The sequence below is a fragment of the Selaginella moellendorffii genome, unplaced genomic scaffold (assembly GCF_000143415.4).
Source record: "Selaginella moellendorffii unplaced genomic scaffold, v1.0 SELMOscaffold_81, whole genome shotgun sequence".
Lineage (NCBI taxonomy): Eukaryota > Viridiplantae > Streptophyta > Lycopodiopsida > Selaginellales > Selaginellaceae > Selaginella > Selaginella moellendorffii.
In genome coordinates this window covers 103896-130521 of record NW_003314342.1, presented here as the reverse complement: position 1 = coordinate 130521, position 26626 = coordinate 103896, and the positions used below count along the sequence as shown (strand labels likewise).

Here is a 26626-nt window from a genome sequence, read left to right as displayed (position 1 = left end):
GCAGTGCTGCACCATCCCCCCAACCTCCCCTCCCACTGCTAGGTGTGCCTGGGCCTGGTTGTGATGCTCCAATCGAGTCTTGTTGCTTGCCGATCATTGGAGCAATCGATCAATCTAGCGATGGATTGATTGAAAGTCGAGGGATTTGGAGAAGAGAGGAGAAGGAGCAAGAGAGATTCAGACATTTTATATCAAGGCCTGGACAATTTATATATTATTGCTAGAACTCATCCAGCATCGCACGATACAGAAAGCACGGTATCAGTGTCTTTGGCGCTGCAGAATGATGAAATCAATTACGATGCTGCTCCTTAACTTGGGCTTACCCCGTGAAACGAGAGGTTTCAGTTGCGCCAGCAGCGATTGTTGCGTCAGCTCCAACCGTCTGGCAACGGTGGCAACTATTGTCATACCAATACCACCCCGACTGGCAGCGCTGGGCAGCGGCCTTTGCGATTCCTCCCACGTCCACGCCCATGGGCAGCATCATCAAAAACATGGCGAGCGCCAAAAAAGCCTTGTTCTCCATGATTTGCTGACAAACTAAGAGAAGAGAGAAGTACTTTGATCTGTGCGGCAGAAGGGGCCTCATAGATTAAACCATAACAAGCTTACTAGCAGCAAAAAAGTTGTTGTTTTCGGTGCTCGTCACGTTTGTAATGCTTGCCATGGGCGTGGACGTGGGAGGAATCGCACCTCGAGGATGGCGCTGGTATGGATCGTAAGTTTCCTCTCGGAAATTATTTAGCAATTTATAATTCAAACCGTGATAACTATGAAGACCAAGTTGAGGGAACACACTGTGACCACCGTTTCCTTTTTACAGCAGAAATCCAATTGCCCCATATGAAATGTCGCCTTCGGAAACGCTTATTCGCCATTGACAAATCAAAGCTCTATCTTGTCAGTCGAGAGAGTTTACTGTATTCCAGGAAAACACCGGTAAAAGCAAAGGAAATTATCGATGAGAGGAATCACTACCACGCAGACGTACCGATTGAAGCCTCTAGAACAGGCCGTGGACGATCTAGAGCGGCGCGCATCGTCGCTCGAACGACTACGCGCAACTCCTCACAGCTTGCATCCAGGAAAGAGATTTGCGCCAGCCTCCACGCGCAGCAGCCACCACCAATCCAACAGGTACCTCGCAAATCTTCTCATCCAGCTCTATGGAAGGTGGGAGCGCGCGGATCGAGCATGGCAGGTGTTTATCAGCATCCACGAGCCCAACAGATTCTCCTGGAACTTGATGCTTGGCGCTTATGCCCAGAATGGGTATCTCGAGGAAGCAAAAGAGCTGTTTGACCAGATGCCACAAAAAAATATTGTTGCATGGGTCACTGTTTTCTCGGCTCATGCAAACCGGGGAAACGTGGAGGAATGCCAAGCATGTTTTGATCAGGTTCTAGAATGGGATGTAGTTTGCTAAAACTCGCTACTTACAGCATGTGCCCATAATGGGCATATGGATCAGGAGCCAGGTCTTCGATGGAATGCTAGAACACAGCATAGTTTCTTGGACTGTTCTGGTTACTGGGTTTGCAAGAAAATTTCTTGTTAACGATGCAATAAATTTGTTTATGAGAATTCCCAAAACCAACGAGCTGGGATGGACTGTTCTTGTCACTGCATATGCTTAGATTGGGCATATTGAAAAAGCCAAGGAGCTTTTCAGTAAAATGGCACACCGCGACTTAATCTCGTGGAACGCGTCCAGCCTGCAAGAAGCAAGGTCTCTGTTTGATGCCCTGCCACAGAGGAACGTTGCATCGTGGTCGACAATGATCACAGCACTGGCCGAGAGAAACCAGCTCGAAGAAGCTCGCATTCTCTTCGATCAAGCTCCTTATCACGACGACGTGGTGTGGACTGCCACGATTTTGGCCTACTCCAACAACGGCCACCTCGAAGAAGCCATGAAGATGTTTGCACGGATGCCACAGCGCTATCTCGTCGCTTGGACGGCAATGGTGGCGGCAATTGCTTTGCACGGGAGCTTGATCGATGCCAGAGCCTTGTTCGACAAAATGCCACAGCACGATAGCGCCGCGTGGAACACGATGCTGGGAGCTTACATCCAGAGCAATTGCCTCGTCCAAGCGCGGGAGCTCTTCACAGCCATGCCGGTGAGAGACACAGCGAGCTGGAACGCGATCCTTGCCGCGAGCGATCGAAGGGGGAATCTCTTGCAGGTCGGGAAGATCTTCTCCACAATGCCTGATCGGAGCATTGTGTCGTGGAACGCGATGATCCATGGCTGCGCACAGAATGGCCATGAGCGAAAAGCTGCTGAGTTTTTTTGGTAGCATGGGGATGGAGGGCGAGGCGAGAAACGAGATAAATTTCCAGGCGATTCTCTCCTGACTTGCAATCACGGTGGGAAGCTCCGTGTGGCACTCGACTACTTTCGATCTATGGTGGCCGAGTACAGCATTTCTCCAAATGTGATTCACTTCCAGGCGATGGCAGATGTGCTGGGACGAGCCGGGCTGGTTGCCGAGGCTGAAGGTCTGCTGCTGGTGATGCCCTTCCAGCCGCATTTCCTCGCGTGGAAGAGCTTGATCAGCACTTGCAAAGTTCATGGTAGCGACAAGAACATCGATGTTGCAGCTCGTGCCGCAGAGAAACTCTTGGAGATGAAACCAGGGGACTCGGCGCTCTACGTGCTCGTGTCGAATCTGCAAAAGCAGCTGCGATGAGTCCATTTGGCCGGTTAACTTTCTATCAATGTAACATATGCGAAAGTACAATAACAAGATTTAATTAATAGAATAACAGAAATAATTATAAGTAAATTAAATAAGAATAAAAAATTTATCGAATAATATCTCATTAACCGTTGCAGCCTGTATTGCTGGTGCGTGATCGATCTGTTTTGGCATGCTGGGCATGCCCAAGAGATTGTCAAGAGCCTGCCAGTGAGAAGAGACGATGTAATATTTACCACTTTGATTAATGTTGCGGGAGACTTGAGGCGGGCGTACCGGGTGTGTGGTCGAAATGGAAGACAAGGTATGAGGTTCGTGTTTGGTATATTAGCATCAAAGTTCTATGGAACTTTGAATCAAACTCTTGTAAAGTTTTGGCAAATCTAGAAAAGGAATGCTAGAGTGACTTTGGAGATAAGGATTTGAAGGGTTGGAGAAGCATTATAGGAAAAAAAGAATTGGCAAACACGGAACCACTTTTACTGGACTAACTTTCAAATATTCTTCCAGAGATGAGAAATAAGCGAAGCCGTCCCAAGACAACTCTCCAGCCTCCATCTAACATTTTGAGCTGCCTCGAGCTATAAATACGAGCCCCTCCTGAGTCCTGCCTCACAGACCAAATCATTTCTCTCTAATATACAAGCCTACTTGATCTTAGTCTGAGCAGCAAATCATGGAGAACAAGGCTTTCTTGGTGATGTTTTTGGCGCTTGCCATGTTTGTGATGATGCTGGCCATGGGCGTAGACGTGGGAGGAATCGCAAAGGCTGCTGCCCAGCGCTGCCAGTCGGGGTGGTATTGGTATGACAACAGCTGCCACCGTTGCCAGAGGGGTTGGGTCTGGCGCAACAATCGCTGCTGGCGCAACTGAAACCTCCCGTTTCAAGGGGTAAGCGCAACTTAAGAGTGAGCATCATAATTCTTCTGAACTCATCATTCTGCAGTGCCAGGGTCTGGAAAGAAGAATAAAAGAACACTGATTGCATGAGATCCAACAATAATATAGAAACTGTCCAGGCCTTGATAAAAATGTCTGTACTCTCTATTTCCCATCTGGATTCATAGCTTCATTTCAGGAGTTTACTTCATTTTGACTCCAGGCCTGCCGACTGAGCTTTTCTTGTGTGGCACTTTTACTTCCTTCTTCGTGTTGCAAACTTCGTTCTATGCCCCAGCATTATAGAAAAGAGAAGGAATTGACAAACATGGAACAACTAACTTTCAAATATTCAAGATGCCTTCCCAAGAGCATTCTAGCGTCTTGAGCTATAACTATGATGGGGGTCACAGATCAAACCACTTCTCTCCAGTATACTAGAGATTGTTTCTCTTAGTTTTTGCAGCAAATCATGAAGAACATGGGCCCATGGTTTGTTGTGATGATGCTGGCCATGGGAGTGGATATGGGAGAAATCGCAACCGTTGCTGCCTGGTATTGGTATGACCGATGCCCTTGATGATGGCATTGATATGTCACAACCAGAGAGCTATAAGCTCCTCTGTGTGGTGGTTTCAGAGATCTTTTGCAAATTTTTGGCTACAACTCACTGTGTGTTCTGGAGTTGCATGGCTGAAATGAAAGATTAATGAATCAGGGATTTCTATTGTATTCAAAGCCGTAATAAATATGAAGAAGAATTTAGAAAAACACTGACTAGTGTGGATAAGTTCTAACTCAAACAATTCCAGTGGTTACTTCTTTCCTCTCCTTTTTCTTCGCAATTGTTGTTTCTTTCTTTCTTGGCTGTTTCTTGGTTTTCTTTTTTGCTTGTAGTTGCTTCTAGTTTTTTTTGGTGCTTATGTGTTTCTTTTGCAGTAGCAATAGCTTGAATAACACTTGTGAATTCTGGACTTCTTAAGACAATCCCATTACTAACTTGCAACATTGGTCTAAATAAAAAATGATATTATGCTCTTACAAATAATTTTGCATGAAAGAATGCCACTTTGTGGTTTTGATGCTTGTGCTGTTCACACTGCTCAGTTTAAAGCTCAAATGAACCCCCTATGAAACAAAGCCACAACATTGACTAGGAAGTGCTTTCACCTTGATTTGGTTGCTCAGGCTGTTCAGAAAGTTTGGGAGCTCAGGCTGGTTGGGCTGATTGCTTGGTTGCTGCTTGGGCTGCACTGTATGGATCTCTTGCATTGGATGGACCTCATACTTCTCAGGGTACACTAGATCCTTATGCTAGTTTGTGATTGAGGTTGCTGCTTGGCTTTCCAGCCCCGAGTCTCCAAATTGTTTCCAAAATCTGGTTCAAAGTCGTTGAAAGATGCTGTGTGGAGTGTACTCAGCCCAAAGTGAGTGTTCATGGCATTCTTGTTCAACAATCACAAACCACTTGCTCTGAATCCTGTTAGAGCCATAGCCATGGCTCTGCTGGATAATTGCAATTAACTTTGTGTCCAAGATGCCCCTGTCAAAGTAATGCTTGTAGGGGCCGACGTTCAAAGACTGCACGTGGTGAGAAGTGTGTGTGGGTACGTCCACGCCTAACAGTCTTGCTGTTCCCAGGGCAAGCTTGGTCACATAAGACTTGTGGCCATCAATGATGAGAGTTTGTGGGCAAGCATCCACCAGGGATTGATTTCATAAAGTGTTCAAGCTGAAGTGGCCATAGATTGTTCATCATTCAAGCTTTCTTACCGATGGCAAATGCAGCTCCCACTCACTGCAGCATTCACCACCACTAGAACAATCATGTGCTCAGTGTTTGGTACAACTCAGTAGCAGGTCGGGCAGCCAAAACTTTGACACCTCCAGAAAAATTGGCTCAGACACTGGTTTCATCAACATTCCAGATGTGATTTGGCTCATAACTTCTTGCAACGTAAGATGCATCAAGATTCTCATAGAATCGTGACACAACTTCTTTGCTCAAGAACTTTGCATTGCTACTGATCTTTGGGTGCCTTTTCACGAAGCTATTGCCACTTTTGGCTCGGTCCTGTGTCTGTCCAGGTAGTTACAGCTTTGCAGCTTCTTTCACCTAATTCATGGTGAGCGGATAAACCAATCTCTGCTCGTGTTTCACCATGGCAACAAGACTACCTTCTTCGTTTGATGTAAGAAGTGTGGGTGGGCCTGGTAGCCCCTTGCTACGTCCACCTTGAATTTGTGTAAGCTGTTTCTCTCTTAGACGAGTTTCCATCTTTCACGATTTGAATGGCTTGCTTCATTAATTCCTCGTTCCAGTTTCTAGTATACCCTATCTGCTTCTGAGCACATGCTTTGGTAGCAGGTTGAACTTGTTATAGATGCCTGGAAACAACTTGGAAATACAGCAGAGAAGTAAGTTGCACTTCGTTTTCTTTTAACCTGACCATCTTTTACCTTTGCAGGTCTGGGACATTGGCTTTCACTGACATGAGCTGCCTGACAAATTTTCTGCACAACGGGCTGGAAAGTGGTTCAGTTAAGACCTCAGAGGAAGCTACACACTTATAGTGTACCTCTGGATGCAGTGACGAACGGGATAGCCTCCAGGAGCTACAAGTGTTTGCACACGAGCTCTTGGAAATAATGTTCTTTTGCTCTTTGGTACACCGGTTGGTTGTTGTACCTTTTGGACCAGCCAAGGAAGTATCGTGAGATTTCCTTAGAGTATGCATGCTGTGCTGGCTGAGATTTGCAGTTGATGTAAGATTTACTGTTACATCATGTAACAGTAAATCTTGTGGTAGGATCTAGAAAACATAAAAGAAAGAAATGCTTTCCTTTTTACAAGAATGTTCTTACCTCAAGATTCTATGCCTTCTTTTGTTTCAGCCAAGCTTAGCAAATGCTTCCTTCTACTGTTTTTCTGATCTCTAGAGATGAAATAGAGAAATGGAATGAGTTCTAAATGGCTAGATTTCTGAGTGAAATAAGTGATCAACTCTTGTATGACACTGAGATCCATCATAAAACCTTTCATGCCAATGAAACCCCGTGTGATTCTGCATTTTACCTCATGGAAACCGCCAAACATTGCCACGTGATTTTACATTTTACTCACGATTTATGAGTTTTTGCACTAAATCATGAAGAACATGGCATGGTTGCTTCTGGCGCCTGCCATGGTTTTGATGCTGGCCATGGGAGAGGATGTGGGAGAAACCTCAACGGTTTGTTGCTTGGTATTAGTTCCTTTTCTTATAATGCTGGGACACCACAACAACACTAAATGAAGCTGTGAATCCAGATGAGTAAAGACAACACTTTTTGTTTTTTCACAGTTTATAATATTTATTATTGTTGAACTCATGCATTACCACGCGTCCACGCGTTGCTATAGACTTCACTGCCACTAAAAGAACAAAAATCTAAATAAACAGTTGGATCTTGTCGATCTTTAGAAGAGAAGTGTGTGTTTCATTTCATTTTCGATCGAGAGAGGGTGTATGTAGTTGCTAGACTGTCTTGGGAAAGAGATCAGATTCGTTGAAAAACTTGTCTCCACAGCTGCGTCATATTTCCATCTTGTTGCTTATCCAAGTACCACGTCGAGACTAAGAAGGCACAACTTTTGACCAAAAAAAAAAAAAAAAGTTTATTTCATATTGTGAGGTCCAATTGTACGGCTAGATCGCTTTACACCCATGGATAGATTGACTCGAGATTTCTTAGTTGGCTTTCTTTCTTTTTTATTTTTCATGTTCTAAATTTTCTTGTCATTCTGGTCATTGCGAACGTTCAACAACTTTCCAGAAAAGACTGACATTTTCAGGGCATGAAAATTTCAAACACATCACAGAAGACTCATAGGACTCCAAAACATTTTCATTCACTCTTATTCTCTATATCTCATCCACGCTGTCAACCCAAATTTTCACGATTCGAGATGCTCCCGTGGTTCTTCCAGGGCAAACTTTGGCGATTCTTCAGCGGATGCAGCGGCTGGCATTCTCCTTGCTGGCATTGATGGGATCTCCGTACAATTGCATTGCATGCAGCGAAGACCATTCCAGTAACATCCTCCGTGGTAGCGCTTGGCCATACCGGATTGATCGATTGACAAGAGTCGATTGGAGCATCACAACCAGGCCCAGGCACATCTAGCGGTGGGAGTGGAGCATCAGCGATTGATTGATTGAAAATCTAGGGATTTGGAGAGAGAGGAGGAGGAGAAAGAGAGGTTCAGATATTTTATATCAAGGCCTGGACAATTTATATATTATTGCTGGAACTCATGCAATGCCATCCAGCATTGCACGATACAGAAAACACATTATCAGTGTCTTATTCCTGTTTCCAGACCTTCGGCACTGTAGAATGATGAAATCAAAGGCAATTACGATGCTAATTCTTAACTTGGGCTTACCCCGTGAAACGAGAGGTTTCATCTGCGCCAGCAGCGATTGTTGCGCCAGACCCAACCCCTCGGGCAACGGTGGCAACTATTGTCATACCAATACCACCCCGACTGGCAGCGCTGGGCAGCAGCCTTTGCGATTCCTCCCACGTCCACGCCCATGGCCAGCATCATCACAAACATGGCGAGCGCCAAAAACAACACCAACAAAGCCTTGTTCTCCATGATTTGCTGACAGACTAAGAGAAGAGAGAAGTGGTTTGATCTGTGAGGCAGGAGGGGCTCATATTTATAGCTCGAGGCAGCACACAATGCTTTAATGGAGTCTACAGAGTTGTCTTGCATCGGTTGGTCCTTATCTTTTAGTCGAGTTCCGTGTTTGGGAATTTCTTCTCTTTCCTATACTGCTGGGATCCACATAATATCTCATGCGCTCTCCAACCCTTCAAATGAGGGTCCTTTACATGATTTGTTTATCCAAAGTCAGCCACTCTAGCTCAACAAAATCGCCATTCCGTTGCTAAAATTTAACAAGCTCATACTACAAGCTTGCAGATAGAGAAAGCCATGGAATTTAGCTCGAAAGATCCTAGTGTTTGAAAGCGACACGTGTTCTTGTAAGACATTCGGCCTGTGTATGGGCTGGAGTTGTTGACACTCTCTCAGTTATGTCGTCTCTTTGTCTCCATGCTCTCTCGGTCATCTGTCCATAATGCTATGACTGAATCTCAGTGATTAGCAGCGTCTATTCATCAGCACCACCAACAGTGGCAGCAGCAGCATGAGCATGCCTATCATGCCTCTTCTTCGTGGCAGCCCATTTCAATTTTGCCCCTAATTACTTTGCCCAAATCCAACAGCAACTCTCCCTATGCCCTGCAATGCATGGCTGAGGCCAAAGCATATGTCCTAGATTGGATGTGGCATGGTGATTATGGTACTAGGCCTGACCCTTGTAGTCTACTTGACCACTAGAAGCTTGGATTTTTGTTTTCTTCAATTTTGGGATGATCTCCTACATCATTACACATAGCTTTGTCTTTGAAAATAATTATATATTATTCAATCATGCCATTACACTCCCCTCATAGGTTATTTTGAGGTATGTAAAACTATTGATCTTGCTCAACATCTATTTTAGTGACTTTGTATGTGTCAATGCATAAAAGGAGTTTATTCATACAATGATATCTTTCAATATGCTTCAACATGCCTTTGTAAGTCTTTCTATAACTTTACAAACTTCATGAACAAATAAATCTATCAATTAATCCTCACAAATTGTTGTTTGTAAAAAAATAGTTTATTGGTGTAGAAATTTGAGAAAAAAATCTATGTTTTGTCCCAGATAACTTCTTTTCTTCTCTTTTGCTCTGTCCAGTTGGAGATTTGCATGGAGGTTTATGTCAGACCAAGAGAGCATTGAGAGTGGTTGGAGTTTTATCTGACGATGAACAAGATAATTGGACTGGAGGCACCACTGTTAAGTCACACTATCTAATCAAGTTGATTTAGAACTGAGAGGAGTCAAGTAAAACTTGCTTTTGAAGTTCAAAAACTAAAGTAAGAGCAAGGTAATTGTATCAGGTCTTTACCATTCATTTGCCTAGATGATGAATAATGACAAAGTGATAGTGAGAGATTAAGGATTGAGACTAGCATACTTGGCAACAATTGAGGACACAAGATGAGCATTAATACTCCAAATTTTTATAATCAGTAAAGATTATCATAACATGTGTATCACCCTTCAAGAAGTATTGTCAATCCTTAAAGCAATCAACAATGACTAACAACTCTTTGTTAAAGATGTTATAATTAATTTTAACTATAGAATATTTATGGAAAGCAATTGCAAGGGATAAGATATTAATATTAATATTGGAGTTCAGTTCCAGCCCTAAATCCCTCAAGCCAATTGATCCTTTAATATATAAATACATATCCATGATGACAGTAGCTAGGTCTTCCAAAAGGATCTTCACTAGGTTGTGAGCAAAGCAAAATGCTCAAAAAGCAAGTGGAAAGCTCAAGGATGAGTTACCCATTATGGTATTCCTTTAGGAAATACTTATATTGTTTGTTCTCTTTACAATCTTTTTTGTTCCCATACTCTTTCAGTCATCCAGAGACTTGTTTTGGTATGGAAGCAAACATCCTCACGACCTCAGAGAAATTCTCTCTTTGAGCCTATTATGGAGGTTAACATTTGTTACTTCCAAAAACTTACAGTTTGGTATTGTTCCCTTTCTTTTTCTAGAGAAGAACAAACAAGTTAGCATACCCTTGTACTATGCAATGTTACTATAGTTATTAATTTCCTTATGATGGAAGTTGCTTCTTATATATGATTGTTTTTATATGCTCTTACTTTCTTTCTTTTTGGGTATTTCTAAACAGTTCTTTCTCATAAGATTTTTTCTTCTTAATATGTTTTTTTTTTTATTATTTTCAGTTTTGTAAGATCAATTTAGAAAACCTTTAAAGTGTGCTAGATTTTAATTATTCTCATTTTATTTCTCATGCATATAGGTTATTAGTAAGCAGTGATTTCAAACTCTTGATATCTCACTATTACTGATTCTCATGTCACTGAAGATTTATATATTGTCTTTTATTTTTTTACTTGATTTTGAGCATTTTACTCTCTTGTATCAAGCAATTTCAGCTAACAAGTTTGTATTTCGTATTTCTCAGCGACACCTCAACACCTACCAAGGTGGAAAAAACCTTCCGCTTTCTCCATGTACTCGAGAAAAGCCTCAAATCGTTCGTCAGGTTCCTTGAAAAGCACTGGCAAACTTTCATCTCTGCAGTTATTTGTGGTCCTCATTCAAAATACTATTTATATATCCATTTAGCTCTCATGGAAACTAAAGCAAGACCACTTGCAAGTTTAGATACGTGATGTTCGAGCTAACTTATCCATAGTCACACAGCTTGAATACTCTAAACATCTCAGAATCACTCTTATAGAAACATGGCGCCAAGCCTCTCCCAAACTAAGAGAAACAAGTTTTTCTCCTCAACCCTAAACCCGCCTTAATAGTTCCGTGTTTGTTTGCTGGGACATACAGAACAAAGTGAAGAAAGTAAAATGCCACCCAAGGAAAGCTCAGCGCGCCTGGAGTCAAAATCAAGGAAATATCAACGCCTGGACATTTCATGTATATCTCATGCAAGGCGATACAGAAAAGTGTCTTTTATTCTTATTTTCACCCATCAAAGGCAATTACGATGCTGATTCTTAACTGGCTTACCCCCTGAAACCTCTGGTTTCAATTGCCCCAGCAACGATTGTTGCAACCCCTCTGGCAACGGTGACAGGTATTGTCATATCAATACCACCCCGACTGGCAGCGCTGGGCAGCAGTCTTTGCGATTTCTCCCACGTCCACGCCCATGGCCAGCATCATCACAAACATGTTGAGCACCAAAAACAACACCAAGGACTCTTCTGCCAAAACTTTACAAGAGTTTAACTCAAAGTTCTATAGAACTTCGAGGGTATACTAGACATGAACCTAGGATATACTGTTTGAAAGCAATACATACGCCCCGGAATTCTTGTCCTCCATTTCGACCACAGACTCTGTAAGACCCTCGGCCCACTTCAAGTCACCCGCAACACTACATGCTGCAAGCAAAGTGGTAACTGCTACATCGTCTCTTCTCACCGGCATGCTCTTGACAATCTCTTGGGCATTCCAGAGCTGCCCAGCACGCCCAAACAGATCGATCACGCAGCAGTAGTGATCAGCAACGGGAGCAATCCCCCAGTCGTCCCTCATGATCAGAAAGTGGTCTATGCTACTTAGCAGCCATCCGGCATGGCTGCAACAATTAAGAACATGAATGAAAGTGATATCATTTGGCGTATGGCCCTCGAGAACCATGGCATGAAACAGTTCAAGGGCTTCTTTTGCATGGCCAGATTTCACGTAGGCCTGCATTATGGAGTTCCAGGTCACCCTGCTCTTCTCCACGGACGAGTCAAACAAGAACTTGGCTTGTGATATATGCCCTCGTTGGGCATATGCCCCCATCATGGTTGTTAATGACAATGGGTTGTGTTCTGGAACGTTCTCAAAGATCCGCCTTGCCTTGTCCATATGCCCAGATTGGGTATATCCCACAATCAGCGTGTTAGCAGCGTTAATTTGCCGCTGGGGCATCTCCTTGTAAATCCTTTCGGCCTCGTCAAAGTGCCCCTTTTGAGAATATGTGTGGGAAGAGCCAGTCCACGACAGTACGTTATGCTTTGGCATTCGCTCAAAGATCTTGATAGCGTCTTTCAGTTTTCCATCTTGGGCGTGACATTCAAGCATGAGATTGCAACAAATTACATCGCGATCGGGTATGGAAGCAAACATCCTTTCAACCTCGGAATAATTCCCTCTTTGGGCATGTGCACCCATCATGCAAGTTGACGACCAAAGGTTCCACAGCGGCATTTTCTTAAACATCTCTTCTGCTTCCAAAATCTTGCCATTGTTGACGTAAGCCACAATCACTGTCGCCCATGACACCAGATCCTTGAAGTTGATCTCCTCAAAGATCCTTCTCGCATCATCCAGATGCCCACTCTGGCCATTTGCTTGGATCATCGCGGTCGAAGCCATGGTGTCCCTCTCCGGAATCCTTCGAAAAATATCTCGCGCTCGATCAAAATCACACAAATCCACGTACGACTGTAGAGCCGTGTTCCACGAAACAATGTCCCATTCGGGCATCCTCTCTAGCATCGCGGTGGCCTCCTCGTCAAGACCCCCCTGGACGTATCCCTGGACGAGTGAATTCCACGCGACCAAGCTCTTCTCGGGCAATCCATCAAAGAGACTCTTCGCGTCTTCCACAAGGCCGTGCTGGGCAAATGCCGCAACCATGGTAGCACTCGCCATGGTGTCCCTCTTGGGCATCCGGTGGAAGGATCTCCACGACTCCTCAAGCCGGCCATAGTGTGCAAAGTAAAGAACCAGTGTCGTCCACGAGATCACGTCCCGACGGGGGGTCCGATCGAAGAGCTCCTTGGCCTCGGCAAGATACCCTTGCTGGGCATAAGCGCGTGCCATGCCATTCCAAGTGACAGTATCCTTCTCGGGCATTCGATCAAAGAGCTCGCGGGCTTGGACGATTTGGCCGTGCTGAGAGTGAGCAGCGATCATGAGAGTCGAGGAGAACTTGTTTGGATCCGGGATGGAGTCGAAGACGCGGCGGGCATCCGCAACACTGCCGCACTTGCCATACATCTCAACGAGGAGATTGGCGAGGAAGCGGTCGTGCCTGAACTGTGAGGCTTGGATCTGCGCGTGGATGGCGATGGCACGCTGGAGATCTCTGGGGCTGCTGCAAGAGCGCACGAGCTGGGCGTATCCATGCTTGTTACTACACAAGTCAGTAATCACTTTTGGCATATTACAAATAACTACTGACAATCACTTTCTGCATTTCACAAAGAATTTCATCTATTATATGTATGTTAAATTGGCATGTCACAAAGAACTTTGTAACGAAATTTTTCCATTTGATCAACCTATAACAAACATTTTTGCATTTGCAAGGAATTCTCAAGTTTTCACAAGAACACTTCATGGTTTTCCAGATAAGAACGATAAGAATGACAGTACTATTATTGACACAACCAAAAGCAAGTAGCAAACAAAACTATCTCGGCTGGACGGACTCAAGCTCCAACGTCTCGCGCGACTTCTCTGGCCTTCTCGCTGACATGCGACGCAGTATCGGCGATTTTGTGCTTGACAGCGTCGATCTTGTCAGCTCCCACCGGGTGCCTGCCTTTGACGTAGTTGTAGAGCCATGCAACCGCGGAGCACGCGGTCACGAAGGCCGCGCTGAGCGACACGAATCCTCCGGTGCCGACTGCGACGATCCCAGCCAGCGGCACCAGGATCGGGCTGAAGAGGATGAAGAGCGGCGTCGCGAGAGCCAGCGAGAGGCCAGCACCGGCCAGAGTGATGCCACCGAGAACTAGAACGATGAGCGCAGCCGTGAGGAGGAGGACTATCCCGAGCAGCTGGCGGGAATTCGGCGCGCGCTCCCTCAGCCGGCTCATGATGCGGCGAGCTTGCTGCTTTGCTTGATCCTGATCTGCCATCTCTGGCTCGAAGAACGAACGATGGAATGAATCACTTGCCTGTCCCTAGAAACGAGTGAACTTCTTTTCAGCTTGAAAAACCGAGCTTCTGACCTGACACTTGGCATGACCACGTGGACCTCGCTTCGTTTTTACGAGCGGTTCTTCTTCTTATTTTTAAACTTACCCTGCAAGGCAAAAGAGAAAAACTCGTTTAGTGATAGATAGATGTTTCATTCCTTACCTTAAGTTTCTTTACGCGAAGCTTGCCGCTAGCTTTGGATTTTTTGAGCTTCTTGGAGCGAGATGGTTGATCGCCATCGTCCTCGGTAAAGGCCAAGCCAGCAACATCGTCGGTGAAATCATCCATCAGCCCCTGGAGCCTGTAACTCAAATCCAGAAGCGTTACAGAGAAAAACTCGCGATAGCTCTGGAGCTTACCCGTTTCGAGAACGCTTTAAGCGTGTCAATCTCTTGCGTTCCACCTTGGACAGAGGAACACGAGTAAACATGTCTTCCTCTTGCTTTGCGCGCGCGTCCAGCCTCGCCATCTCTCGCTGGAACTGCTTGCTTTCAGCCCCGAGCGAATGCTGGATCTGTGGCAAGAGAAAAACTTTCAACTCACAGGCAACACCGAGGTTAATGCTTACCTCTTCAGGCCTTCCTTCGAGATCATCCACCATAGATTTGATGTACGAGCTTCGTGAAGCTCGACGCTGCTCTTCCCTTTCGGCTCGCTGCCTCGTCCTTTTGTCCTTGGCACTCTCTTTCTCGTCCATAGCCGTGGGAGCGATCTTCGGTGGCTTGTAAACGCCACCATTTCCCTACAGAGCAAACCGTGATCTTGTCAAACACGAGAAAAGAAAACCATGATCTTCGTACCTCCATGTCTTCCTCGATTTTGGAAACGAGCAAGTCTGGATTAGGCCTGTACTTTAGATCGTCTTTCTCAGCGGCCAGGTACTGATCGCTAGCCGGTGCTGTGGCTTGCTTGAGAAGCTTGTCGATTTGATACTGTAGCTTCTTGTCAATGGGACGGATCTGCAAAAACCAGTTTTTATTCTCATATGCTCGAAGCTATTCTTCTGGAAACTTACCTTCTCCAAGAACAAACGAATTTCGGCAAGACGCTGGATGACAGGATGCTCGGAAAGATCGCATTTCCCTTCGGCTCTCAACAGGATCAAGAACACGAGATGCTGGCAGTAGCTCGATAGAAGCAAATGCTTCACTTCTAGGTAGCCGATTCCATCCTTCGTTTGATTCTCCCCTTCTCTCACCTGAAAGGAACTAAGTCATCCAAATGAAAGAACTAGACACTAGAAATCCAATGCCTTGATCGCCATTTCCCGCGATTTCTTCTGCAGCTCCTCCAGGCCCTCTCTCATTTCGGCCATGAGCTTCTCATCCGGGCGCGCGACCGCCGCCCCTTTTTCCATGAAAGGGCGCTAGAACCCTAAATTCCCGAGCCTGCGAATATTTCAAGGAATCAAATATAGTAGTAGTTTTAGGGTTAAAGGGACAGGGATGGGGTTTCACGAATGGTAGCTGGATTCGGATGCTGCAAAAGGTGGGCCGCGTAGATCTAGCGCGAAATCTCTGCCTAGAATCGAAGATCCATGTAATTCGGCGCTCGGGAGCACGCTAGATTCCACAAATGGAGACCAGAGTTTCCGAGGTGAGCTGGAACAGCCTCGACAGCCTCGTCTCGGGCGATGATCCGAGTGGATTCGGCTCCTTCTCGGACTTCCTGGCACAGGCGGATCAAGATGCCGCGGCACGCCCTTTAGATCCGGAGGAGAAGAGTGGGAACAGCGGCAAGGAGGAGGGCAATATCGGTTTTCCAGTGGCTCAAGGCAACGATGCTTCGTTTGGCTATCAGGGAGAGGATTTCTCCCCAAAGGTCCAGAGTGGTCAAGATTTTGGTAGCTACCAGGATTCTCTAGAGGCGTCGTTTGGCTCTTTGGCGACAAAGGATGCACCGAGTTACGATCCTTTTGTAGCGAAGGGCAGCCAGGAGGTTTTCAACTACCAGGATCCAGCTCCAACACAGGCTGCCACTACTGAGAGTTTGGGCTTGCAGTCAAGCCAAAATACTCCGGCTGAGAATTCTATCCAAGCTCCAGTTCCTGCCACGACTGAGAGTTTTGGCTACCAGGCAGGCCAAAATACTTTGCCTCAGAGTTCTTTTAGCAGCCATCTGGGTGGGCAAGACTTTTCCAGTTACCAAGAAGAAACACTGCAATCTTTTCCCCAGCAGACGCATAGCTACCAGAACGCTTCCGGCTACCAAGGGAGCACGGGCCAGCGTTTTCCACAACAGATGTTCGGCTACCAACAAGGCCAGGATTCTTTTCCAACGCAGCAAACTGGTCAAGAGAGTTTTAGCTACCAGGGCCAGAATTCTTTCCAGTACCAGAATTCCTTTCAACCGCAGATCCCCCTGGAGAATAGAACAAGTCAAACGCAGATTTCTCACGGTGGTTTTAGCTATCAAACAGGCCAACCGCAGGTCTCTCACGATAGTCTTAGCTATCAAACGGGACAATCGCAGACTGCTCAAGGCTACCAAGTTCCCGAGTACCCCGGATGGACTTACAACTACCAAACTGGGCAATGGGAGCAATCAACTTCCGGCTACTATGGGAGTCAGCAGCAGTTTGGACAAGGTTATGCTAACTACGCTGGAAACAACGGCAGCACACAGGACTATCACTCTTATACTTCTTCTCAGTATCAATTCGGTCAGCCAGCAAACTATGCGGTTACGCCTCCCAGGACACAGGAGGAAGCCTTCAGGTCGACTGCGGGAAGACCACCCTGTACTGTGACTGCGTTTGGTTTTGGTGGAAGGTTAGTGATTATGAAACCAAAGGGAGCCGAACAGGTAATGAAGGAAAGGAACTTTGCAAGTAGTTTGATTGCTAACCCGCGCAAATTTTGTTTCTGCAGTTCTCGACTTCGCAGCCATTTCAGATTTTCCAGATGAATCAGCTGGCAGACTTTGGTCTCGGTTACGGGCACAGCAGTGGCCCGCTTGCTGGCAACGCGTCCATGAAGGACGTGATGAAATGGTTGGACGAGAAGACTATGAAACTGGAAGAATCTGGTAGCAGTAACCTTGCATCCTTGCGGTATATGTGGGGGGTGCTTAAGATTTGCTGCCAACACTACGGCAACCTTCGGTCGACTGTCAATATTGCAGCAATGGGTAGGCAGGTAGAATTTATTTTTTCTTGAGTGTTTTACTAGAAGGAATAACTTACTGTCTTTAATCCAGGATGATAACGGACCTGAAGTAGCGCTTGCGAAGCTGCTAGAGCCAAGTAAGAGCGAAGAGTCATGGGCTTTTGGCTCTCGCTGTCTACAGACAACTCCAACCGAACAGCAAATGCAGGTTGGGCAGTCTTTTTCTCTTGAGTTGATACAAACAAAGACTTTCTGGCGACAGGCAACTGCATTTGAGGTGAAAAGGCTACTGATTGCCGGAAAGCAGAAAGAGGCTTTACGGGCTGCTCAAGACGGGCAACTTTGGGGATGTGCTCTTCTTATGGCCCGGCAGCTGGGAGAGAAGGTACCTTGTCTTGTAGCTTTGATGTATAGACCGTTAGTGATGGTCTTGTGGTTTAGTTCTACACCGACACTATAGCGGAGATGGCTCAACGTCAGTTTCAACCAGGGTTTCCCCTCCGGACTCTAACTCTTCTTTATGCTGGTCAACATGCCGGAGTGTTCGTAGGGAACACTAATTTGTCAAACGTAACGGCGCTTCAACCTCAACCGGTTCCAGCGTCCGCTGTAGACGGTGCAACACAGGTGAAATACTTTTATCAAGCTACTCTCTTGCTTAAGGAGTGCATGTTGACTTGCAGGACGCAGTAGAAGGAATGCTCGAAGAATGGCAGGAAAACCTGGCTATAATGGCAGCTAACCGAACTAATGGGGACGAGAGAGTGATTATGCATCTTGGTGATTGTCTCTGGAGACATCGAGATGAGGTATATACATGGTCACACTTTGATGTGTCTCATAGTTTTAACTTGCAGATATGTGGAGCCCATATTTGCTATCTTGTTGCAAATGCTAGTTTTGAGCCTTTCTCCCCTTCTGCCAGACTTTGTCTTATAGGTGCCGACCATTGTAAGTATCCACGCACGTACGCTAGTCCAGAAGCTATCCAGGTAAGCCGTGTTTGTCCTCAATAACAATTGTTAACCTTTTCTTCATCAGCGAACGGAAGTGTACGAATTTGCAAGAGTGACTGGCAATTCCCAGTTTATTTTACTTCCTTTTCAGCCATACAAGCTTATTTATGCGTCGATGCTTGCTGAAGCTGGAAAGATAAACGAAGCTTTAAGGTTGGTTGTGATTCTTAACTGTATGCTTCGTTAACACAAGGTTTCTCTTCGAAGGTATTGCCTAGCGGTGTTGAAAACATTGAAAACAGCGGGCCATGCAGCTGATGTGTGCAAAGAAGCGGCTGTAGCCTTGGAAGAGCGTCTTCGTATCCACTCTCAGGTTTGTAAGCGGACACTCGGCGTTTATACTCACTTTCCTGTTATCCAGGGAGGCTCGACGTCAATTGTGCAACGGTTTTTTGGCAATATTGGTCTACACAAGATGATAGGCCCTTCGCCCCCGAAAGCTTCTGATAATGCTGATATTAATAACCGTCCCGCAACAGCTTCTAGCAGAAGCAGTGTATCACTTGCCTCGTCGGCATCAATGGAACCCATAAGTGATATTACGAGAAGATCCAACATGCCAGCGAGAAGCATTTCTGAGCCTGACTTTAGGCCTGCACAGGTAACTCGACTTGCTCTTGTGTACCTTCGATTAAGACTTGTATTCTTTCATCAGATCGTTAGTCCAGCGAAAGGAACGCCAAACAGAGGCGTCTTTACTTCTTTCGTGCAAAGAGCGATGGGCTTCATAAAAACACCTTCGAAGGAGGTTTGTAGAAGCTTTGGAAAGAGCGCTAGCTGATTGATGGTCGGTATGTGATGCAGGCAAAGCTTGGCGACAGCAACAAGTTTAGATACGACGAGACACTGAAGCGCTGGGTTGAAGAAGGAGCCGAGGCACAAGCGCCAGAGCTTCCGTTGGCTCCTCCTCCCACGGCAAACAGGCTCGTCTCGCGCGTGGAGGAGAACGGCGCTCCTATTTCCATGTCGCCGGAGAGACCACAGCCAACTCCGGAAAGGCCGCAACCGGTTGTGAGTGGAATCCCACCAATGCCTCCAAGCAGTAACCAGTACGCAGCTCGCGCACGTCAAAACGTTAGATCAAGGTACCGTTTTGGTCATTCCCATCACTCCAGTCTCACGAAGTTTTTGCAGATATGTCGATACATTCAACAAAGGTAGCGTAACACCATCCAAGACATCATCGGACTCTCCTCCACTGTTTGGCGTGGTGCCAAAGGCAAGCGCAAAGCCTTTGGCTCCAGGGAGATTTTTCGTGCCTGCGGCCGCTGCTGCCGCTGCTCCAGATATCAACAGCAACCATTCGGTGGATCCTTACTCGGCACCGGCCTTTGTCTCCGACACGGCGTTCTCAAACGGGAATGGAGCATTCGCTCAGCCGGTTGTACAGGATATGAGAAACGATCCGGGGCCAACGCCTGATCATCTCTCGAGCAGCTCTTCGCCAGCAATGTTCTATTCGAATCACTATCCAGCAGCACCGTCGACCGTCTCGTTGCCGCCACCTCCAGCTCTGGAAGTCACTCCGCCAGTGATGGTCGAGCAGCAGCAGCAAAACCAACACCAGGAAAGTTCGATTCATCGGCACCACCATCAACAGTCCGGCACAGTGGGATTCGAAGCTGCCAGTTCCTCCGGAGTGTTTGGAGACGACTTGCAAGAGGTGGAATTGTAAATCACACTCCACAAGTAAGTAGTGTTGCTGGGTGGATTTTGGTAGAGCAGTGTAGCGAAGTAGTAGTCGTGGAAGGAGGAATTTTTTTTTGGCTGGGGTGATTCTTTGGAGCCACGAGCGAAGCGAGGAAGCTCCTTAAAGTTGCTAGAGAAAGGAAACTCTTTACAGTGTAACAAATAAAAGCAAAGGCCTTGTGATACCTCGAATAATCTCCCGGATTTAAAATATGGCGCGCGTACCTCACAAGGCATCGTCTTGGTGGGATGAAACGCTGGTTGTCTACGCGCGGTGTGGGCTTTGGAGGAATCGACAAGGATCTTTGATGCTTTGCCGGCCAAGAACATCGTGTCGTAGACGGCGCTCGTGACCGCGTATGCCGAGAGTGGGCATCCGGGGGAGTTCGATCGAATGGCGGTGTGGAACGTAGTTTCCTCCACTGCGATGGTCAAGGCGCTGGGCGATTGCGGGCGGATTGGATCGCGATGCCCGAGAGGAACTGCAAGACGTGGGCGACGCTGCTGCGGGGATTTGCTCGCGGCGGAGAGATTGGGCGAGCGAGAGAAGTGCTGGATATGATGCCCGAGACGAATGTGGTAGCGTGGACGATCCTCGTGCAGGGTTTCGCGCAGCGCGAGCGAGTGGGCGATGCGAAGGCCGCGTTTGATTCCATGCCCGAGAAGAACAGCATCACTCGCGCGGTGATGCTCGTCATGTTTGCGGAGAATGGATTCGTGGAGGAGGCGGAGGATGTCTTCCAGGAGATTGTCCACCGAAACGCGATCCTCTGGGGGGCGATGCACTGCTGCTATGCCCAAAATGGGGATTTGATTCAAGCCAAGAGTTTGTTTGATAGGATGCCTCAGCACAGCGTACTGTCGTGGACGATTATGATCAAGTCATACGCGCAAAACGGTGATGCTGATCAAGGAAAACACTTGTTTGAAGAAATGCCACACAGAGATCTTGTTTCATGGAACGCGATAATCGCTGTTTATGCCCAGAGAGGTCGTTTCAAAGAGGCGATCCGGGCGTTTTCTTTGGTTTGCTGCTGGGATTCCTATTCATGGAACACACTTCTAGTGGTATATGCTCTAGATGGAAATATTTGTGATGCTAAGAAATCGTTCGATGAGATGCCAACTTGGAACTTGGTCTCCTGAAACACGATTCTTGCAGCATATGCCCAGACCGGGCAGCGATCCAGCTCTTCTGGGCGATGTTTCTTCACGGCTTTGGCCCCGACAAGGCAGCGTTTGCCATCGTTTTGATGGCGTGTAGCTGTCTGGGGCTCGTCAAGGAAGCAGTAAGCTACTTCACGGCAATGAGCTTTGACAATGGATTGGATCCTTCGCAAGACCACTACGCCTGCATTGTTGATGCTCTCGGACGACTAGGGCGATTGAAAGGGGCCGAGGATGTCCTGGAGAATATGCCTTTGCCAGCAGATGGAGTTGCATGGGCAACGTTTCTTACCGCGTGCAAAAACCACGGGGAGATGAATCGAGGGATGCATGCTGCGGAATTTACGTGCCAGTCCAGCCTTGTGAGTGATGCATTGCCTTATGTGATGCTGGAGAACATCTTCAGAGCAGTTCAGACTTGATGTGTTGACCCAAACATCGATCGTTGATATCCAGCCATTCCGTGAGCCGCCCCATCCCCCATGGATGGAGAGCGGGACGCACAGAGATTGGGCATAGGAGAGTCTTCAGAAATCTATCTGGAGTGTTAAGTGCAGTGGGTTTGCTATAGCCAGCAACGCAAGATCCAACGCTGCTGTTGTGAATTTGAGCAGCAGCACTGCGCTCCTCCTGCTCCACATCAGTGCCATGCTAGGCGTGGCAATCCAGATTCTCAAGACCATGCCGGTGAGAGTCTATCATGAGCTCCTGTTGAAAGTGGGAAGTAGTGGTGTGAAATGCTTGCGTTTGAGGCGCAGGTGGAGATGGGCTCATTGATACCTCGTTCCCATTGCCTTCCTTGTATCCTATCTCCCTCGTTGCCTCCCGACATGCTTCATATGTTCTCCTCTCTGAGTTCCATATGTTATCCTCTCCGCTGGGCCTCAGCCCATTCTTGATATTTACGAAGGCTCCATTGGATGTTGATACAGAGAATTAAATTTAAAGACAATTGGCCCACTTTTATGATGGGCTTAATCTATGTTGAATGGATTGCTCTTTGCAAAGCATGTATGCAAGGCGATTTTACAAGGAAATTTATCAAATCTTCCACAAAGTCAATGCCATACCTGTCAAGAACCAAATTTTTGGAGAGCTTTAGGAATTAGTATAGGGATATATAGGGATGCATAATGAAGGATAGCTAAGTAATTTGATGATGAGAAGTTTGACATGGCGCAAGCAGAGTGCGCCTCTCAAGGCATCCAAATCTATGTTCTAGCTCCCATTTGGAAATAAGAAAGATTACAAGTGCCATTTCCTATCCCTTTGAAAACTTTCTTTCTATTCTGCATGTTGTCACAAATAATTATAAAGCAAGTATAAGGGAATATTGCTTCTTCAATGACAACTAGCACTTTGTAAAATGTTTTGTGACCAACTATTCCCTTCTCTTCCAATATCATGGAATATAAGTATATGAAAGTTTTCAAAACTATCATGTTGGAGTACAATCTTAATCATTCTTAAACTCTTAGGAATACTAGACTCAGTTCCCTTTAATCTTTCAGTCTAGCATCATTCCAAATACAGGATTCCTTTTGAGACAAGGATAATTAGTTGTTATTTCAATCTACATTGAGTTATAATTTAAATAGATTGCTACTTTGTCCTCTATGACATGCTAGATGGAGAAAAAGTGTTATATAAGATCATATTTTTTATGCATTCCTCAAGTATTCTTTACAATTCAAATATTTATTTTAATAGATGTTTTTTTTTGTAGGCTATTTGCAAACGAACACCAAACAGCTGATTGCATAAATAGAAGATGATGGTCACATTAGATTATGGTTTCCAGACATGCAAATGATTCTTTCACAAGGTGTATGACCTATTTGCACACATATCATATTTTTATATTCTTTATTTTTCCACAATACCTATCTTTTTATAGCTTCAGTTTTGAGTATTTCTTCAATGTAGGCACTATATTTTACTATCACAGTCAAATTGTGATGGCCACATCAGCAATTTGAAGTAACATTGCCTTAGTACATGTCACTGTCACCATCATTTTTTTAATAGTGGCATTGTGACAGTGAAATCAATTTAAATGTTTTTCAAAACTAGCTCAGTTGGTTGACTACCATGAAACTTGCAATAGCAAGTTAAAATGCTGATGTGGCAGTTATTTGGTTTTAGAGTCTTGAGTAGAATGGTAGAGCAATAGTTGAACAATTTAGAGATTGTGTTCTCCACTCAATGTCAGCAAAACTTTTTTTGTATGATGGTTCTCAATTTAGCAGGGGGAATTTTACTGCTCCCACTCCACGAAAGCCTTTAAAACCAACTAGAAATCGAGGGTATTGGTCTTTAAATGAATTGTTGGCTCTAAATGAAGCAAAGAAACATGACTTCTTCTTACAGCAGCGAGGTAGCATTTAAAAGGCACAAGACTACAAGCATTCATTGGCAGCAAGTTTCCAAGTAAGTTTTGGATTTTTTAGACTTCCAGTCATTCACTAAGTTTTCAGCTACTGTTTGACACATGGTGTTAATTGTTTGCCTGGGCAATGCCAATCTTATTGGGAGTATATCTACAAAGAGTTCAACAAAATCAAGTCATATGAATATCATGTTCTTACTGGCAAAATCAGTACTGAAACATGACAACAGAGCAACGTCATGAAGCTGATATACCACCAAAGTTCAATGATCAACTCTATGCAATGATGGACAAGTGGCTTTAGGACTGTCAAACTATAAATTCACAGAGACAGACATAGGAATCAATGTCTTCACCATCTACATCCCAACAATCATCATTACCGACACCAAGAGCTTCACAACAATGATCACTATTACCTCCATATGGAGAATTAAAGCCTAAAGGTATGTTTTGTAGTTTTTGTTTATAATCACTTTTGGCAATGTCAAAAAATAACAACAATCTTGAAAAGCATAGTTCAGGCCAGTTGAGGAAGAAGTCCTGCACACAACTTGCAAAACAATTTGCAGGAGCGCTGTGTGACAACAATGTGAGCCTCATTGATACAATGGAAAATAGCTAGAAGGAAATTTGTTGTCATAATCTGAAGAAGGTGTTTGCAATTGCTGATTTTTTGGTAAGTCAATTCATTATCTTATTCATGAACTTCACTTTTGTAGTTTACAGTGTTACTAATTACTATCTCCAAAGCGATGAGAGAGATGATGAACTGATGAAGATGTGATGATTTACCTGATCAACAATTCTAGGCCCAGCATTCCCACCTTGCATTGCCACTGCCAATATCCTTGGATCAATTCCATCAATTTAGATAGAGCATTCTTGTTGGAAGGACACGAGTGTTCACATGAAGCTGTTTGTATTAGTTGTCTGGCAATAGAAACACAAATGGATCAGAGTTAGATTGAAAGGAAAGAAAGAACTTTGCAAGAGTAAGTACTAAGAATGCCACACTGCGAAATGACAATCTTTGTGTATGGTTGATTGAATCCCCTCTCAGTGACCACTGCTCAGGTATCGCCTATAAGCTTGGCAATGCTATGGGGATTCAAGATGAGATTTTTCCCAAGGAACGAAGAGAAGAAAATACATACTGGAAGTAAAGATTGCTTGTGTTATCTTTGACCACCCTGGTACTCGCAATCTTCTGGACAATATCCAGGCCTTCTACCACCTGCCCTACCACTGAATTCATTGGGAATTTTGAAGAATTCGTTGGGAGACCAAGTAGGATCCCAACTTCTAGTGATAGAACAGCTTCAATGGCCTCAAGCTGCATTCCCTTGCATCACCAGCCTCAAGCTGCATTTCTAAGCGTCTTCTGCAGTGCCATTCCAAATCATTTTCTTCCCTCTTCCTCTTGCCGCCAGACGACTCAACACACAATCATTTAATCATTGTAAAACCTTCCCTATGAGGAGAACGGAAATGAACCTGAATGTTAGAATCAGACCAACATTGGCAGCAGCTGTGACTCTAAACTCATCATAGCCCCCCTCTCTATGCTCTCAGCCAGGTTCCTTGCTGTGCCTGCGTTCAAGCCCTATACTGAAATCTCTAAGTTAAAACCCTGAAAAATAAAACAAAACTTGAGTTTGTGAGCACGCTAAAATAAATAAATTCATGAGCTTCAAGTGGATTTGTTTAAGTCTACTACATAAGTAATGAGAATGTTTCTAAGCTTTGTAGTAGTGACATGAGGTTCCAGTCGCTAGTCTTGTGGTTGATTAGTCACTAGCTCAAGCTCAACGTCTATTTCCCCTATGTCACCTATACCAATAATGAAGTTATGCAGAATGCAAGCTATTTTTATGGCAATTGTTAGCTGAGTGATGGTCTCAACTTTAACCAACTTCCTAAACATCCTCCAACGATCTTTAAGCAATCCAAAACTTCTCTCACATACCATCCTCAAAGACAACAAGTAAAAGTTGAATGCTTCCCTCAATTTAATTCCATTTGCACTTGGAAATGGTCTAACCACGAAAGCTTGTAGTATCCTGAGTCTCTAATGATATACTCCCAAAATTGGTATTGGCCTCTTGAGACTATTGGTTCGTTAAGAATTTCACTTGATTGAGCTCTTCTATAGAATGAACTCTTCCTTAAAATAGTTATGTCATTGCAACTCCCAGGATCTCCAACTCAAATATCCAAGAACCTTGCTTCACTATCAATGATTGTTTGCATGACAATTGAGTTATCCTTGTCCTTGTAATAATTATTTGCAAAAGTGTTTCCAGGAAGTTCAACTTCAAAATGCATGCAGTCAATTGCACCATAGAAATTCAAGAAGCCACAAAATCTCTCAAAACCTATTTTTACTATTGACCGATCTACTAGCCATACAAGAAATTGTCCTAGATGCTAGAATGTGGAGTCGGAGAACTTCTAACAATACTTCTGGACAAATGCTTTAGAAACACCAAAATGCTCTGTCAAACTAGCAAAAGAATCACCTAAAACTAATCTCTGTAAAGCAATGGCAACTTGTTTACCAACAAGAACATATCTAGATGGAATGTTTTTCAAATTTGGAGGCAGTGCTGTTTGCATTAACAAAGTAACAAGTTTGCAGATTGTCATAAACTGCTCCTCAGAAACTCTGAAGAACTCTCTCCACCTTGTTGGATCTTGCATTCCAACCTTATCCACCCAATGACAAAACCAATGAAGAGACCTTAGTCTGATATAGAAATCTCCCTCCCGAAAGAAGTTCAATTGGAACCAACTCTCAACTACTACCAAGCACATGTGATGATACACTAGCACTAATTGTTGGTAAAGAGTAGTTTCAAGCCTCTCATCCTCAAGATCTTCTCTAAGATGCTTTCTAGATCTTCTATAAACAACAACCAACTGATCAATTGCAATAGCAGCCACAACAACCATAGAAACCACAACCGTTGCCCTATTCATCCCACATGAACCCTAATGATGTGGCATTAATCAATGACAAATCAGCACTGACTCAATGGTAACTTGATTTTGGAATATTCTAGAATAATCTG

At 44.9% G+C, this 26626-nt stretch overlaps 6 protein-coding genes and 2 long non-coding RNA genes across 9 annotated transcripts; 3 read left to right on the top strand and 5 right to left on the bottom strand.

Annotated features, from left to right (window-relative positions):
- The first annotated feature begins 964 nt into the window (after nucleotides 1-964).
- Nucleotides 965-2699, top strand: LOC112341335 (pentatricopeptide repeat-containing protein At4g02750-like). Its single transcript, XM_024661264.1, has 3 exons — nucleotides 965-1402; nucleotides 1641-2192; nucleotides 2307-2699. The coding sequence occupies exons 1-3, from the start codon at nucleotides 965-967 to the stop codon at nucleotides 2697-2699; spliced, it is 1383 nt and encodes a 460-aa protein (XP_024517032.1).
- Nucleotides 2700-7855: 5156 nt separating this feature from the next.
- Nucleotides 7856-8251, bottom strand: LOC112341373. Its single transcript, XR_002990531.1, has 2 exons — nucleotides 8018-8251; nucleotides 7856-7961 (listed from the first exon to the last, which is right to left on the bottom strand). It is a non-coding gene; the product is annotated as an uncharacterized LOC112341373 (long non-coding RNA).
- A 3281-nt stretch (nucleotides 8252-11532) lies between these two features.
- Nucleotides 11533-13422, bottom strand: LOC112341334 (pentatricopeptide repeat-containing protein At4g02750-like). Its single transcript, XM_024661263.1, has one exon. It carries the CDS (start codon nucleotides 13420-13422, stop codon nucleotides 11533-11535), a length of 1890 nt encoding a protein of 629 aa, XP_024517031.1.
- Nucleotides 13423-13613: 191 nt separating this feature from the next.
- On the bottom strand, nucleotides 13614-15562 carry LOC9628875 (neuroguidin). Of its 2 annotated transcripts, none has more exons than XM_002987318.2 (8): nucleotides 15437-15562; nucleotides 15200-15382; nucleotides 14985-15143; nucleotides 14753-14926; nucleotides 14544-14698; nucleotides 14347-14485; nucleotides 14217-14290; nucleotides 13614-14162 (listed from the first exon to the last, which is right to left on the bottom strand). In XM_002987318.2, the coding sequence occupies exons 1-7, from the start codon at nucleotides 15539-15541 to the stop codon at nucleotides 14255-14257; spliced, it is 951 nt and encodes a 316-aa protein (XP_002987364.2). In that variant the 5' UTR covers nucleotides 15542-15562; the 3' UTR covers nucleotides 13614-14162; nucleotides 14217-14254. The 2 variants fall into 2 exon arrangements, with proteins under 2 accessions (XP_002987364.2, XP_024517113.1); XM_024661345.1 differs by having other exon boundaries at nucleotides 14097-14168.
- LOC9663039 (oleosin 1) lies at nucleotides 13692-14123 on the bottom strand. The gene has a single exon (XM_002987319.2). It carries the CDS (start codon nucleotides 14121-14123, stop codon nucleotides 13692-13694), a length of 432 nt encoding a protein of 143 aa, XP_002987365.2.
- A 64-nt stretch (nucleotides 15563-15626) lies between the features above and the next one.
- Nucleotides 15627-20182, top strand: LOC9663038 (protein transport protein SEC16B homolog). Its single transcript, XM_002987382.2, has 13 exons — nucleotides 15627-16989; nucleotides 17055-17321; nucleotides 17383-17499; nucleotides 17554-17676; nucleotides 17733-17918; nucleotides 17975-18100; nucleotides 18149-18283; nucleotides 18333-18460; nucleotides 18515-18620; nucleotides 18669-18908; nucleotides 18963-19055; nucleotides 19112-19392; nucleotides 19442-20182. Exons 1-13 carry the CDS (start codon nucleotides 15760-15762, stop codon nucleotides 19980-19982), a joined length of 3573 nt encoding a protein of 1190 aa, XP_002987428.1. The 5' UTR covers nucleotides 15627-15759; the 3' UTR covers nucleotides 19983-20182.
- A 26-nt stretch (nucleotides 20183-20208) lies between these two features.
- Nucleotides 20209-21142, top strand: LOC112341333 (pentatricopeptide repeat-containing protein At4g02750-like). The gene is made up of 2 exons (XM_024661261.1): nucleotides 20209-20270; nucleotides 20410-21142. The coding sequence occupies exons 1-2, from the start codon at nucleotides 20209-20211 to the stop codon at nucleotides 21140-21142; spliced, it is 795 nt and encodes a 264-aa protein (XP_024517029.1).
- A 3315-nt stretch (nucleotides 21143-24457) lies between these two features.
- On the bottom strand, nucleotides 24458-25148 carry LOC9663035. Its single transcript, XR_002990532.1, has 2 exons — nucleotides 24710-25148; nucleotides 24458-24653 (listed from the first exon to the last, which is right to left on the bottom strand). It is a non-coding gene; the product is annotated as an uncharacterized LOC9663035 (long non-coding RNA).
- Between the last annotated feature and the right edge of the window lie 1478 nt (nucleotides 25149-26626).